Below are 13,946 nucleotides of genomic sequence, written 5' to 3'. Positions count from 1 at the left end.
AGTGGGGTCTGATTCTCGTGGCTCAGCAGCCATGGTTAAGCCTTCTTCGCTAGAAACCAGAGGCAAAGGGCCTAGCTTGATGGGGAACTGTGTTCCGAGGGTTGCGGAAAATCTGGAGGTAACGCCTTCATTTTTTAATTCCATCCACCCATTTATACCCTCTTCTAGTGGCTTCTCTAATTCCCTCTTGAATCCTCCCGTACACATTCAGTGTCCCTCTACCCCCATGTCCCCTGACTCATCTTCTCAATCTCTGGCACCCATGGAAAATCGAGTAAAATCTAAATTTTTTTCCAAAAAAGGCAACGATGAAGGTCATTTTCCGGTTGATATTCCTAGTTTAGAAATGGAAACGGAGGTGATACAGCCTGCTGATCCTTACCAGATGTCTGAGAGTGCCAATTCTCTCTCAGCTAATTTAAGATTGCCTTGCAAGGAGTCCAGTAAGGCTACAGTCCACTTGGGAGGTATTGCGGGCTCTCCTTCGGGCGAGTTCCAAATAGAAGGACTGTCTCCTAGGAAAATGGCAAAAGTTCGTGAGGTTTTAAAAACTCTGGATATCAAGGTATATTCAAGGAGGAAGAGCAGATGCTCCACAGGATTGTGAGACTATCTGGTTTTGGTTCGGAGATTAGGGTCACAAAGTTTCACATGAAGATAATCAGTTGGAATACCAGGGGTTTGGGTTCAAAGAAAAAGAGAAGGGTGGTCAAGGATTTTTTGAGATCAGAAAAGCCAGATGTAGTGATGTTTCAGGAAACAAAAAAGGAAGAGTGTGATAGAAGATTTGTGGGTAGTGTTTGGACAGCCAGAAATAAGGATTGGGCAGCCCTTCCGGCATGTGGGGCTTCGGGTGGTATTTTGATCATATGGGATACTAAAAAATTGAGCAGGGAGGAGGTAATGTTAGGTTCTTTTTCGGTCTCAATCAAGTTTACATTGAACGGTTGCGAATCTCTGTGGCTATCTGCAGTTTATGGCCCAAACAACTCAGCTCTCAGGAAGGATTTGTGGGTGGAGCTTTCAGACATTGCTGGGCTGGCTTCTCCGCGCTGGTGTGTGGGAGGTGACTTTAATGTCATAAGGAGAAGTTCAGAAAAATTGGGCGGTTCTAGATTAACCCCAAGCATGAAGGACTTTGATGATTTCATAAGTGATTGCGAACTGATAGATTTACCTTTAAGGAGTGCATCATTTACTTGGTCAAACATGCAAGTGAATCCAGTTTGCAAGAGATTAGATCGTTTCCTGTACTCAAATGAGTGGGAACAAACATTCCCTCAAAGTATTCAAGGAGTACTACCAAGATGGACATCGGATCATTGGCCGATTGTCTTGGAAACTAATCCGTTCAAGTGGGGTCCAACGCCGTTCAGGTTTGAAAATATGTGGTTGCAACATCCTAGTTTTAAGGAGAATTTTGGAAGATGGTGGAGGGAGTTTCAAGGAAATGGGTGGGAAGGGCACAAGTTCATGAGGAAATTACAGTTCGTTAAAGCCAAATTGAAAGTGTGGAATAAGGCTTCTTTTGGAGAGCTAAGTAAAAGGAAAGAAGATATATTATCTGCTTTAGTTAACTTTGATTCATTGGAGCAAGAAGGGGGCCTATCCCATGAACTTTTAGCCCAAAGAGCTATAAAAAAAGGGGAGTTAGAGGAGTTGATTTTGAGGGAAGAAATACACTGGAGACAAAAAGCTAGGGTGAAATGGGTAAAAGAAGGGGATTGCAATTCAAAATTTTTTCATAAGGTGGCCAATGGCAGGAGAAATAGGAAATTCATTAAGGAGTTGGAAAATGAAAATGGCCAAATGATGAATAATTCAGAGAGCATAAAAGAGGAGATTTTAAGGTATTTCGAAAAGCTCTACACGAGTCCTTCTGGAGAATCTTGGAGAGTGGAAGGCTTAGATTGGTCCCCTATATCTGGTGAGAGTGCGGTTAGGTTGGAATCCCCCTTTACTGAAGAAGAGATTTGTAAGGCTATATTTCAGATGGACAGGGATAAGGCTCCGGGGCCGGATGGCTTTACCATTGCAGTGTTTCAAGATTGTTGGGAAGTGATAAAGGAGGATTTAGTGAAAGTGTTTACAGAATTTCATAGGAGCGGAATTATTAATCAAAGCACCAATGCTTCCTTTATAGTTCTGTTACCTAAAAAAAGCATGTCTAGGAGAATCTCAGATTTCAGACCTATTAGCTTGATCACTAGTCTTTACAAGATAATAGCCAAAGTGTTAGCAGGGCGTATAAGAGAGGTACTTCATGAGACCATACACTCTACTCAAGGAGCCTTCGTACAAGGGAGACAAATTTTGGATGCAGTTCTCATAGCCAATGAGATAGTGGATGAGAAAAGAAGATCGGGGGAGGAAGGAGTTGTGTTCAAAATTGACTTTGAAAAGGCGTATGATCATGTGAGTTGGGATTTCTTGGATCATGTGATGGAGATGAAAGGGTTTGGTATTAGATGGAGGAAATGGATGAGAGGTTGCTTGTCCTCGGTTTCTTTTGCAGTCCTAGTAAACGGTAATGCGAAAGGGTGGGTTAAGGCATCTAGAGGTTTAAGACAAGGAGACCCTTTATCACCGTTCTTGTTCACCATAGTGGCAGATGTGTTGAGTAGGATGTTATTGAAAGCTGAGGAGAGAAATGTCTTGGAGGGTTTCAAGGTGGGTAGGAATAGAACAAGGGTTTCCCACTTACAATTTGCAGATGATACCATTTTCTTTTCCAGCTCTCGGGAGGAGGATATGATGACCCTTAAGAATGTCCTGCTAGTGTTTGGGCATATTTCCGGTTTGAAAGTTAATCTTGACAAAAGCAATATCTATGGTATTAATCTTGAGCAGAATCACCTTTCTAGGTTGGCCGAGATGCTTGACTGCAAGGCTTCTGGGTGGCCTATACTTTACCTCGGTCTTCCTCTGGGAGGGAATCCTAAGACGAGTGGCTTTTGGGACCCTGTGATTGAGAGGATATCAAGGAGATTAGATGGGTGGCAGAAGGCATATTTATCTTTTGGAGGCAGAATTACTCTCATTCAATCTTGTCTCACCCATATGCCTTGTTATTTTCTCTCCTTGTTTAAAATTCCCGCCTCTGTGGCAGCAAAAATCGAGAGAATGCAAAGAGATTTTTTATGGTCAGGCGTAGGGGAAGGCAAAAGAGACCATTTGGTTAATTGGGACGTGGTGTGTAAGCCGAAATCGAGAGGGGGATTGGGTTTTGGAAAGATATCTATAAGGAATGTCGCTCTTTTAGGGAAGTGGTTGTGGAGATATCCTAGAGAGGGTTCTGCTCTATGGCATCAGGTGATTTTAAGCATTTATGGATCACATTCCAATGGTTGGGATGTCAACAACACAGTTAGATGGTCTCATCGTTGTCCTTGGAAGGCTATTGCACTAGTCTACCAAGAGTTCTCCAAGTTTACTCGGTTTGTGGTAGGTAATGGGGATAGAATTCGGTTCTGGGATGACCTGTGGTGGGGGGAACAACCTTTGGGTGTCCAATATCCAAGATTACTTAGAGTAGTCACGGATAAAAATGCTCCTATTTCATCAATTCTTGGTTCTACCCGCCCTTTCTCTTGGAATTTCACTTTTCGCCGAAATCTTTCTGATTCTGAGATAGAAGATCTAGAGGGCCTTATGCAGTCTTTTGATCGTCTACACATTTCATCTTCGGTTCCAGATAAGAGATCTTGGTCCTTATCCTCTTCAGGTCTTTTCACAGTCAAATCTTTCTTTCTGGCCTTATCCCAATATTCTGTGTCGCCTCCAATTTTCCCTACCAAGTTTGTCTGGAATGCTCAAGTCCCTTTTAAAGTCAAGTCCTTTGTCTGGTTGGTGGCTCACAAGAAGGTTAATACTAATGACTTGCTACAATTGAGAAGACCTTACAAAGCACTTAGCCCTGACATATGTAAGTTGTGCATGAAGCATGGAGAAACAGTAGATCACCTATTCCTTCATTGCTCTTTGACGATAGGGTTGTGGCACAGATTATTTCAATCAGCAAAGATGGATTGGGTTTCCCCAAGGAGCATCTCTGACATGTTAGCTAGTAATTTTAATGGTTTTGGATTTTCCAAGAGAGGGATTGTTTTATGGCAAAACGCGTGCATCGCGTTAATGTGGGTGGTGTGGCGGGAAAGAAATGCAAGGATTTTCGAGGATAAAGCAAGGAATTCTGAGTATCTTTGGGATTCTATTTGTTTTCTTACCTCTTTTTGGGCTTTTTGTTCTAAGGTTTTTAAGGGGATTCCTCTTAATATGCTACAACTTGATTGGTTAGCGGCGTGTAACTAGAGTGTCTACTTTTCTCTTTTTGCACTTTCTTATATTTGATTTCTTGTAGTCTTGTTTTTCTTTGATGGGAGGATTCCTCATCCTTCTTTTGTACCTTCTTTTTATCAATATATTCCTTTGTCGTTTCCTATCAAAAAAAAAAAAAAAAAAAAAAAGTTCCTTGTTTTTGTAAATTGTTATTTTTATCATTAGAGTTATCAATAATAGTAAGAAAGGATCATATTGGTCATTTCATGTGGGTCAGAGACCAAGGAGAGAGAGAGATTGCTCTCCTCTTTTGAGAATACTAATAGATAATGCTGCTGTTGATGATGATGATAATTGTGGAGATCTCTGACCCATGAAGAGGACAGAGAGTGCACTTTGTGAAGCTTACTTTAGACAAAAAAGAAGTGGTGTTGTGGAAATGTGAAGGGGAATGAGATTACACTTTGCTAAGCTTCTTTTAGATATAAAAAAAAAAAAAGGAAAGTACGTTTGTGTAGCTGTGAAGTGGTATGGATACACCCCACCTGCACTTTTAGCTTAAGTTCCTTAGTTAGAAACATGCCTTTAGTTAGGACTTGTCCTATTGGATCAGTAAAGATTCAAATGACCAATGCAAGCTGGCTTGGCACCCAATTTGGTCAAAATTTTCATATTATCAAAAGTATACAACTCTCTGTGAAATAAGTTTATGAGGCATATTTGTAAAAGTGTTGAGCTTCCAATTTGATCAAAAAGTTTTAAGTTATTAGGTAGTGAGTCAACAAAATATATCAAGCCGATTAGGGCTAGCAACTTTTTTATGCTTGCACTTGGATTCAATAAAATGAGGCAAGATAAACAGAAATCAGTTTTGAACTCATGACCTTTTGTAAAATAGGGCTCTGATATTGTATTAAACCACCAATTTAACCTAAAAGCTTAAGTTTCCAAGTAAGGGCAAACAATGTATCTAATGTTGATTTGAGACACAGCTTCAACACTAAGAATGTCCTTCATTCTTGTTAAAATATGCTCCTATCTTGTGCGCTCATGATTGTGCTGTGTTTCTAACTGCAGCACAGTAAGGCTTTGAATTGCCAATCTGATCAAGGTGCTTTTCCTAATATGATAAATGAGTTGCTGTGTGCCTCTAAAGTGCAATCATAATAGAGATATCAAAAACAAATAATACCAATCACTTACTTTTCCAAAGTCCACATCTTCAGCAAGCTGTTTTCCTGCACTGTGCACACCAAAAATTTGTACCCGCTGCTTTGCATCAGGTAAACCAATGTACAGCCGACGGTCAATGCGTCCAGAACGAACAAATTCTAGGTCCAATTCATCTGGTCGATTGGTAGCACAGATGAATATCACAGCTTGTCTAAGTGAAAACCGATCAACACCAGTTTTTTCCTTCCTATATTTGGTCATAAAATCTTATAAGAATCCATTTAGAAGATGATGAGTGCAAGAAAGCATAATACAGTGGCTTTACTTCAAAAGATAGAACTGAAAGATCAACTAGTAAGCTGTCTTTATATTCAAAGTTAATTAACCTCCCAAGGTACCATGAAAATAAAACATTCAGGCATAAAACGTGTTTTAGCAATTAGTTACATTTGTATGTGGAAAATATTAACATATCCATTTCATTTGATATTGTTGAGAATTGCATTATTTTAGGAGATTTGATTCACTCAATCTCGTTATTTTAGGAGCAAAATCTGGGATTGTGACTTGCAATTCTGATTTAATTCTTATTCTAGATTAGGTTGACAATTGTATAGTTTCCTTTTGAATGCATCTGGTATAGGCTATAAATATCAGATTGTATTCTTCAAATCATATAGAAAAAAGTACAGATTCAATTCATATTTGTTTTACAGATATTAAGCATGAGATGGTCTAAGATCTTTCATTTTTCATCTTTTTAGGATTTTTTATGTGTTTTTTCCAGTTCTTTACAAGCAAATACTGAACCCTATTAATTAAGGGAATGGTTCAAGGAAAAGATATGGCCATGCCATGGTGCTCTATCTCCCAAAAGGTTTGTTTTCCCCACAAAACCAGTTGAGAACAAAAATAACAATATCTAACAGTCATCAACCCCAAAAACATCACATGCATGATTTCAGATTGATCTGATTTGAAGCTATATATGAACTTCACTCTGTAGGTTGTTCTCCAACACAATGAAGGGCCTTCAGAAGATTGGGCCTTCACAAATTTATGTTTGGTGTGTCACACACACCTCACAGGATAAAACAAATTCACTTACTCTCCCTCAAGCTGTGCTATCAAAGCCTCAAATGTTGCCTTTCTTCGTGGATCTTTCCTTGCATGCCTTCCAGCAATAGCATCAATTTCATCCACAAATACAAAACAAGGAGCCTGCAAAGCCAATATATCAATGATGGCAATCTTTCTTTTCTTAAAGTTAAAGAACACCACTAAAGGAGAGAATAAAATAAAAAAGCATGGATGGTGAGGATGAGTTTTAAGAGTAGATTCAATAAGTGCTTTCATTTTGTTTTTACCCAGCATTACAATGGTAATGATCATATTAGATCAAATTAAAAAGTTATATCAGTTTTGGATGGAGTGGTTGGCCTACCCTTGGTTTCTAATCTTATTTTACAGAACACATCCCCATTCATACTGTAGCCCTCTTGGTCCACTACATGGGAGAAAAGTGAGAAGGAAAGTTTTTTAAGATTCAAATAACCAAAGGAGAGAATGGAGAAGCAGCAGTGGTTTTGATTAATACAACCTTTATAATTTTTTCTTTTAGTAATTAAGTGTTGACCAAAAGTGCACTTGCAGCTCTCAGACCTAAGAATTCCTAATACTTCAATATAAAATTAACTAGCAGCACTCATGTAAACCAACCATACACCCGAAACAATTCATACTGATTTGAAGATGCTAGTACCCTATATGTAGTATTTGTATCTAATAATTTTGCATGATTAAATGAGCACAATAGCAGTGTGCTTCCTCCTTTACGAGCATTAAGTCTAACTCTTACCAAGAAATACAACATCCACTAAAGAATCTTTTGATGAAATACAAATTTTACTCAGTTTTGATATTGCACGTTTGAATTAAAGAAAGGGTGCTTACGTTTCTCCTTGCAATTGAAAACATTTCATTAATCCTTGCTGCACCACTTTTTTCACTATCTGTGAACTCTGCACCAGATGCAAAGACAAAGGGCATCCCACTTTCCTTTGCAAGCGTCCGTGCAAAAAGAGTTTTTCCTGTGCCCGGAGGACCAGAGAGAAGAACACCCTGTCATTCACATTATTCATTAAACAGTTTATTTCTATGAAATAAAATTTAAATCTATCTTTCACAAGCATTTCTATTATAACTTTATTGTTTCAAAAAGAAAGTAGAAAATAATTACCCGGACAAATGGTACACCTCTTTCATAGTACTGCATGGGGTTTCCCATATAAATCATTAACTCGTCCAGAAGGTCCCAAACATCACCCCCTAATACTACTTCTTTGTACATTGATTTTGTTTCACCATCTCCAACTGGCTGCATGAAAGCTAATTGTCAGAAAGATCGTTTCAGGAATTCAAATTGTTGGAAGGAAAAACTCCAAAGAGCCACAGTTTTACCAGGATAAAGTTTTCTGCATAAGCCATATCAAAAAGTTGATTATACTTTTTATATAGAAAGCGCTTTGAAGTAACATGAAGAAGCATCACAGACTCTCTTATACACCACAAGATCAATATTCCAGGTACCAATGCAATCACAACTTTAAAAATGTAATGGATTTGTCGCCTCTGAAGGAGATCTACTTCAACTCCAGAGCTTGAGATCATCTCAAACAAGTGTGGGTCAAGGGGAATATCAACCTACAAAATAAAAATTATATCAAAGAGATCTGCTGCCAAAGAGACATCTGGTAAAGTTTTGGCGTTAATATTGAGATATCACACTTACAATGTATTCTAAGGGAAATCCTTCTCTCATTGTTACATACAATTTTTTCAGATCCTCAGTGAAGACAATTGCAGCAACCTGTTCACAAGGAATCTAAACCATCAGTAATTGCCTGCCAAATCCTTCGGATGCATGATAAGGATAAACCCTTGTGGCTCTTTTCTTACACTGTCCAATAACTATCTGCATCAGGTGTACATTTCCTAAAGCCTACCAGTCATCCTATCATACATGCCATAAATCAAGTTGATCAGGGATAAAGAACTGTCCACCCATGATTTAAATCATGGTTTGGTTTTAATTTTTTATGAAAGAAATGTGAATTTTTTGGACTGAATACTTGCCAATATCTGATCAAGGAGACACATAAGCATGAAATGGACAGTTGGAGTATCAAATCCAAAGATGAGTTTGGCAAACAAGAGTTCCACATAAAGTTATTGAGAAGTTTAAGATAATGGACAGATGGAATATCAGATCCAAAGATGAGTTTGGCAAACGAGAATTCCACGTGAAATTATTGAGAAGTTTAAGATAAAAGTTTTACACTAGGTTAATTTGATCTTTATGCACATACTACAATACCTGAGCAAAACATGCAGTCACCCATTTGCAAAAAGAATGTGTGAATGAATTTCACATCTAAAAATATCTGATCAATGAAACATGAAGAACTCAAAGGAGAGTCGAGTTTTGGGCAAATAGGTGGTGTGGTGATGAGCTGATGCCGATGTGCACTTTTTTCCCCTCCTTATTTGCCTTAGCTAGCTTAAAGGAGGCGTGGGTGGCAGATCTGTGGAATCAATCTAATTTTAGTGGTTGTTGGACTCCTAGTTTCTCTAGGAACCTAAACGATTGGGAGATTGATGTTGTGGAGCGTTTTCTTTTGAGGCTTCAGGATAAGAAGGTGAATGGGGGAGTAGAAGATAAGGTGATATGGCTGGATACAAAGAGTAGTTCCTTCTCTATGAAGTCCCTTTATGCCTGTCCAGAGCCTGGGAGTTCTACCCCTTTCCCAAAGGCTGTTGTTTGGAACTCTTGGGTTCCAACTCGGGCGAGTTTCTTTACTTGGAAGGCTTCGTGGGGTAAAGTTTTGACTTTAGATTGCCTCCAAAGGAGAGAGTGGTCCCTGGCTAACAGATGCTTCCTTTGCCTTATTCAAGAGGAGTCGATTGACCATATCTTGCTTCATTGTGGTATAGCAACGGCTTTGTGGCAGCTTTTGTTCTCTCTCTTCGGTGCTTGTTGAGTGTTGTCTTTCTCAGTAAGAGAGACTTTGTTAGGCTGGAATGAACCCTGTGTTAGAAGAAAATGGAAAAAAGTGTGGGGGGTAACTCCTTTATGTCTTTTTTGGATAATTTGGAATGAAAGAAATAGAAGATCATTTGAAAAAAGTGTGCTCGTTCTTTTGTAACTTGTTTTCTTGGACCAAGTTGTACATAGCTATAGACCCTATGTCCTTATGTGACTTTATTGATTCATTGGGTTCTCACTAAGTGAGGGAGTAGTTTTTTGTTATCCCTTTATTTTTTAGCCATCTCCAAGTAATCATTGTATATGTCCTGTGTACTTTGGTGCGCTCTTCTTGGCACTTTTAATGCATCTTTTGCTTACCTATAAAAAAAAATAAAGTTGTGGAGCTGTGCAAAAATAAGAAATTTCACATTGGCTTAATTAGATCGTCACACGCCCTTTGAATACCAGAGCGCAACATGCACTACCATTTAGAAACTAAGGAAAGCTAAATATGGTAAATTCTGAACCCAGTGGGACCATTAAAAGGGCTGGAAATTCTTGGAAGACCAAGCAACAACACATTAGTGACTACTCATGAAGAGAGAAAATATATGGATGGGAATGGAGAAGAACAATTTTACCTCAGAGCTATCAAGTTTCTGAAGAAAGTAAGTATAGGGAAGTTTAGGACGATAGCGCCACCATCTCTTGGAAATCCACAGTGCTCTAGTCCCATTTGACTCTGGTACCTTTTCTACCACATCCTTGCGAAGGCTGTTTTCCACTTCTTTCATGTCAAATTCAACTGCATATTTGGCATTTAAGGATTCTAAATCCTCCTTTAACTTATCCTTCTTGAGAATTTCCTTCCATGTATTAAGCCTTTCACGCCATGTTCCACTATTTTGTTGATCTTTACCTATCAAGGAAACATGAAAAGATAGTCATCAGGAGTTAAACAATATATACAATATTATTATAGAATTAACTTAATTTTACAACAGTATAATATTTCTGGAACAGCTTACAGTTACATTGTATTCAATCAAAGCAGCAGTTGGACAAGGCCCTGAAAAGCCATGTACTCCAAAGCTACCCCCTTGGGGAATGAATCACAACACTATTTTGTATTTTCTTTATTTCTTCTTCCTATCTCTTGCTCAATTGAAGGAAGTTCTAATTAGAGATGTGAAAAAAAATCCAATAATAATTACATTATCCCGAAGAAACAATCAATTTACTAGACCGATCAGTTTATTTTTTACATCATGTCAGTTACAAATAACTTCACATTTTTGCCAATACCAGGGAAATGATGGTCTTTATTACTTGGAGAACAAATTTCACAAAGATCAGATGTAGTTTATATATGAGAAAAATCTGCCAAACACACATGTCCGAATCTGTAAGTGTTTAAAATTTAAGATAGCAAGAAAAAGTCCAGAAATTTTTTGCTGGTACCATGTTTCACAATGCTCCATCCTTCCCTTTCATGTCATGCATGCCAAATCCCAAGTATGAAATTATTGATCATAAATCAGTAGCAGTCCAATCCAGAAAGACATCATTGAGGAAAACCTCCAATCTAGAGTGTTTTATGGATTGGGCAGCTCTTAAACTCAAATCAGATTGATTTTGGCAGGAGAGGCAAGCATAAAAGGATATTAAGCTTTAAAAACATAGGCCCCATTAAAAAGTTAAAAAGTTCTTTGTCATGGGTAAAAACTTATATATGCCCAGAGAAAGAGAAAGAGATAAACCAACCTGAAATGCCCAAGTCCTCCTTCAGTTCTTTCTTTACTTCTGCATTTAATTTTACATTACTGTCAATAATTTGATTCACATTGTCCTGAGGCTCTGGATCATCACTCCATGCATCTTCCCCAACATAAGAACTATCATGAATTAAGGTTCCATCAGGTCTTTCAATGAATTTCTTCATTTTCAGACCTTTAGGTATTGTCTTCCTCCACATGCCCTTTTTAAACCTGCAATATAAGAAAAAGGAAATATTATCAATAATAGAATAGAGAGTATACGAAGAAGGATGAGCCATCTTTCAACCACAAGAAAATAAAAGTGAGCCAAAGAAAAGAAGAAAAAAAGGAAAAAACAATATCAATGCAACCCCAAAACCAAACACCTCATGTACAAACCAAATATTAACACCTTGATATGCTATAAGATTATTGATGGTTATCACTGTAGATTGATCATATATTGAAATGAGAACTGCACTCTCAAATGTTTCAAATAAAAATTTGATGTTAACACCTTGTTATGCCATATGAATATCATTGTAGATTTGTATTCGCAGATGGAATGAGAGAACACATACTTTCTAATATTACTTGGAGATGGCTCAGGAATCAGTGCCTCCATATAAGCCTCTGTGACCTCTTTTCTTTGACGATCTAGACGAGGGGCTTGAAATGCCAAATATATACCTCGAAAAGATATTATCACAACAAATGTATAGAGAATCAGGGCGCCAATTCGTTTAGCTTCCCAATTCTTGAGATCCTGAAAACAACAAACAACTACATTGTTCTTCAGCTTATCAATAAAAGATGCATAAGGAATGACTAAGGAACAGCTAAAGTCAACTCAGTAAAGCATTTAATTAAATTGCATGTATGAGCTTTTCAAATTGAAGGTGCCCCCACAGGACAATATATAGGCCAAAAAGGGCATGGGAAGAGGACAGTACACAAAACATGATCATTAACCTAACACTAACAGAAGATACAGGCATATCTGTAAGTAGGGATTAAGTCTAAAGTAGAATTCATTCAGACAATGATTATGAAATAACAATATTAATTATAGAAAAGATAAGAAATAACAAGATCCAGAGCAAGCACGATTTAAAAGGAAACCACATTATAACCCACCCCACCCCCTGCCCTTTTCCATATAACATAAAAATAAAAAAGCACAAAAGTCTGCTTAAAATTTAGAGAAACGGACAAAATGCAGAGTTTTGTCTGCACAAATACATTTTTTCAATAGATTTATATTAATCTTTTCAAAAGGATGAGTTTTTGTCCCATACAGCATGACAGTTCATTTAATTTTCTTAGTTTTGCCTACATCTAAACCTGTCATCCATTACCCTGCCTAGTGTATGTTTAGCCCTTTCATGGTTGTTTTCATGTCTGCATCTAACAGAGCACTTCCTTTTTCCTTCTTTCCTTTTGTTTTTCTTTTCTGAAAGCAAAACTTAAGCTGATTCATTACATCTAAAAGAATCCATGTAAAAGGTGCACAAAGAATACAAAAAACTAGGCTCTTAAAGTATCTGCAAGTGTAAAGCCATATATAGAGAAGGCCATGCTCATAAAGCCCAGTACCAAAGGTCCCTGTAACCATGCAATGCATGAATGTCAACTAGGCACTGCACTGCTAAATGTAGGTCCCAGCGTTCTTTGGCACCAAGACCATTTAGAGATCGGGGCATGGCACAAGAGGAAGTACTGGTCCAACCATGACCCTTTTCAAGTAGCAATTTCAACTGCTGCCTAATCTCCTCATTGGCCAATGTTGAGATCCTGTAACATTGTTGGGTAAGACAGCTCCCTTTGCGAGTTCAATTGAATGTGCTCCAAGTTGCTACAGGCTTTTAATCCAGATCAGCTACAGCTGAATGAAACCAAAAGAATAAGCTTGAAAGCTCAATTCCTAGCTGCTACCAGCTAACTCTAAGGCTACTACCTTAGCTGTTCTAATAGGTCCTTTGATTTACCGTAGAGTGGGTAGAAGCTCTAAAGGACAATAGCTTTTGGGCTATTTGGAAGCTATGCCATATAGGAAGAGATAGCAGTGGCAGGCTACTAGATTTGCTTTTGCTTTTAGCTCTGGCTAGTGCTTTAGGAGAGGAGCTACCATCTTGCTTAGGGAGGTATTTACAATAAAAGAATTGTGGATCCTAGATGGTTTCATGTAATAGCTTAGGAATAGAGCAATTCAAGAACTTTAGGAGCCTTAAAAGTAGCATGGCTATTGCTAGTAGTCAGCTTGAGGATGCCTTCCAACAATGGAGAGAACTTTAGTGTAATAATTCTAGAGTGATCCCACACCAAGCTATTATAATTTTCATGCATTAGGCCCAATTACAAACCACAAAAACTTCCCAGGAACATCTCCAAATTTCCAATATCCAATTTTTTTTTTTTTTTTTTCCTTTCCTGATAGTGAGGCGGGTAATCCAACTACAGGTGGAACAAAACCCAGGCCATATAGACCACCCCTCTACACCGTACCACTTAAATACCGTGGACCTTCAAACTTGAAACCTTTGGTTCATTGCCAAAGGGCATTGCTGCTGAACTATACCCTGGGGTCATCCAATTCTAAAGGTTTTTAAGAATGAATGCAACCACATGGCCTACACTACACGTTCTTGTCATGTAGGGATAGCAATGGGGCAGATTTGGGATGGGCCATGCCTTTCCTGGCCCTGCCCCCT

The 13,946-nt window shown here is 38.3% G+C and overlaps 1 protein-coding gene across 1 annotated transcript in view; it reads right to left on the bottom strand.

The window, feature by feature from the left end:
* LOC100244978 (ATP-dependent zinc metalloprotease FTSH 12, chloroplastic) overlaps window positions 1–13,946 on the bottom strand; it is a 30,686-nt gene that overhangs the window by 12,756 nt on the left and 3,984 nt on the right. Inside the window, exons 2-10 of the mRNA XM_002263142.5 lie at window positions 11,817–12,001; window positions 11,243–11,466; window positions 10,120–10,397; window positions 8,243–8,320; window positions 7,912–8,154; window positions 7,691–7,828; window positions 7,405–7,572; window positions 6,560–6,672; window positions 5,482–5,698 (exon numbers count right to left, since the gene is read on the bottom strand). Coding sequence (XP_002263178.1) covers window positions 5,482–5,698; window positions 6,560–6,672; window positions 7,405–7,572; window positions 7,691–7,828; window positions 7,912–8,154; window positions 8,243–8,320; window positions 10,120–10,397; window positions 11,243–11,466; window positions 11,817–12,001 — 1,644 coding nt within the window. The remainder of the gene's footprint in view (window positions 1–5,481; window positions 5,699–6,559; window positions 6,673–7,404; window positions 7,573–7,690; window positions 7,829–7,911; window positions 8,155–8,242; window positions 8,321–10,119; window positions 10,398–11,242; window positions 11,467–11,816; window positions 12,002–13,946) is intronic.

Source organism: Vitis vinifera, chromosome 19 (genome assembly GCF_030704535.1).
Source record: "Vitis vinifera cultivar Pinot Noir 40024 chromosome 19, ASM3070453v1".
Lineage (NCBI taxonomy): Eukaryota > Viridiplantae > Streptophyta > Magnoliopsida > Vitales > Vitaceae > Vitis > Vitis vinifera.
Note: the sequence above shows the minus strand (reverse complement) of the source record. Positions and strands in the feature narration are given on the sequence as shown.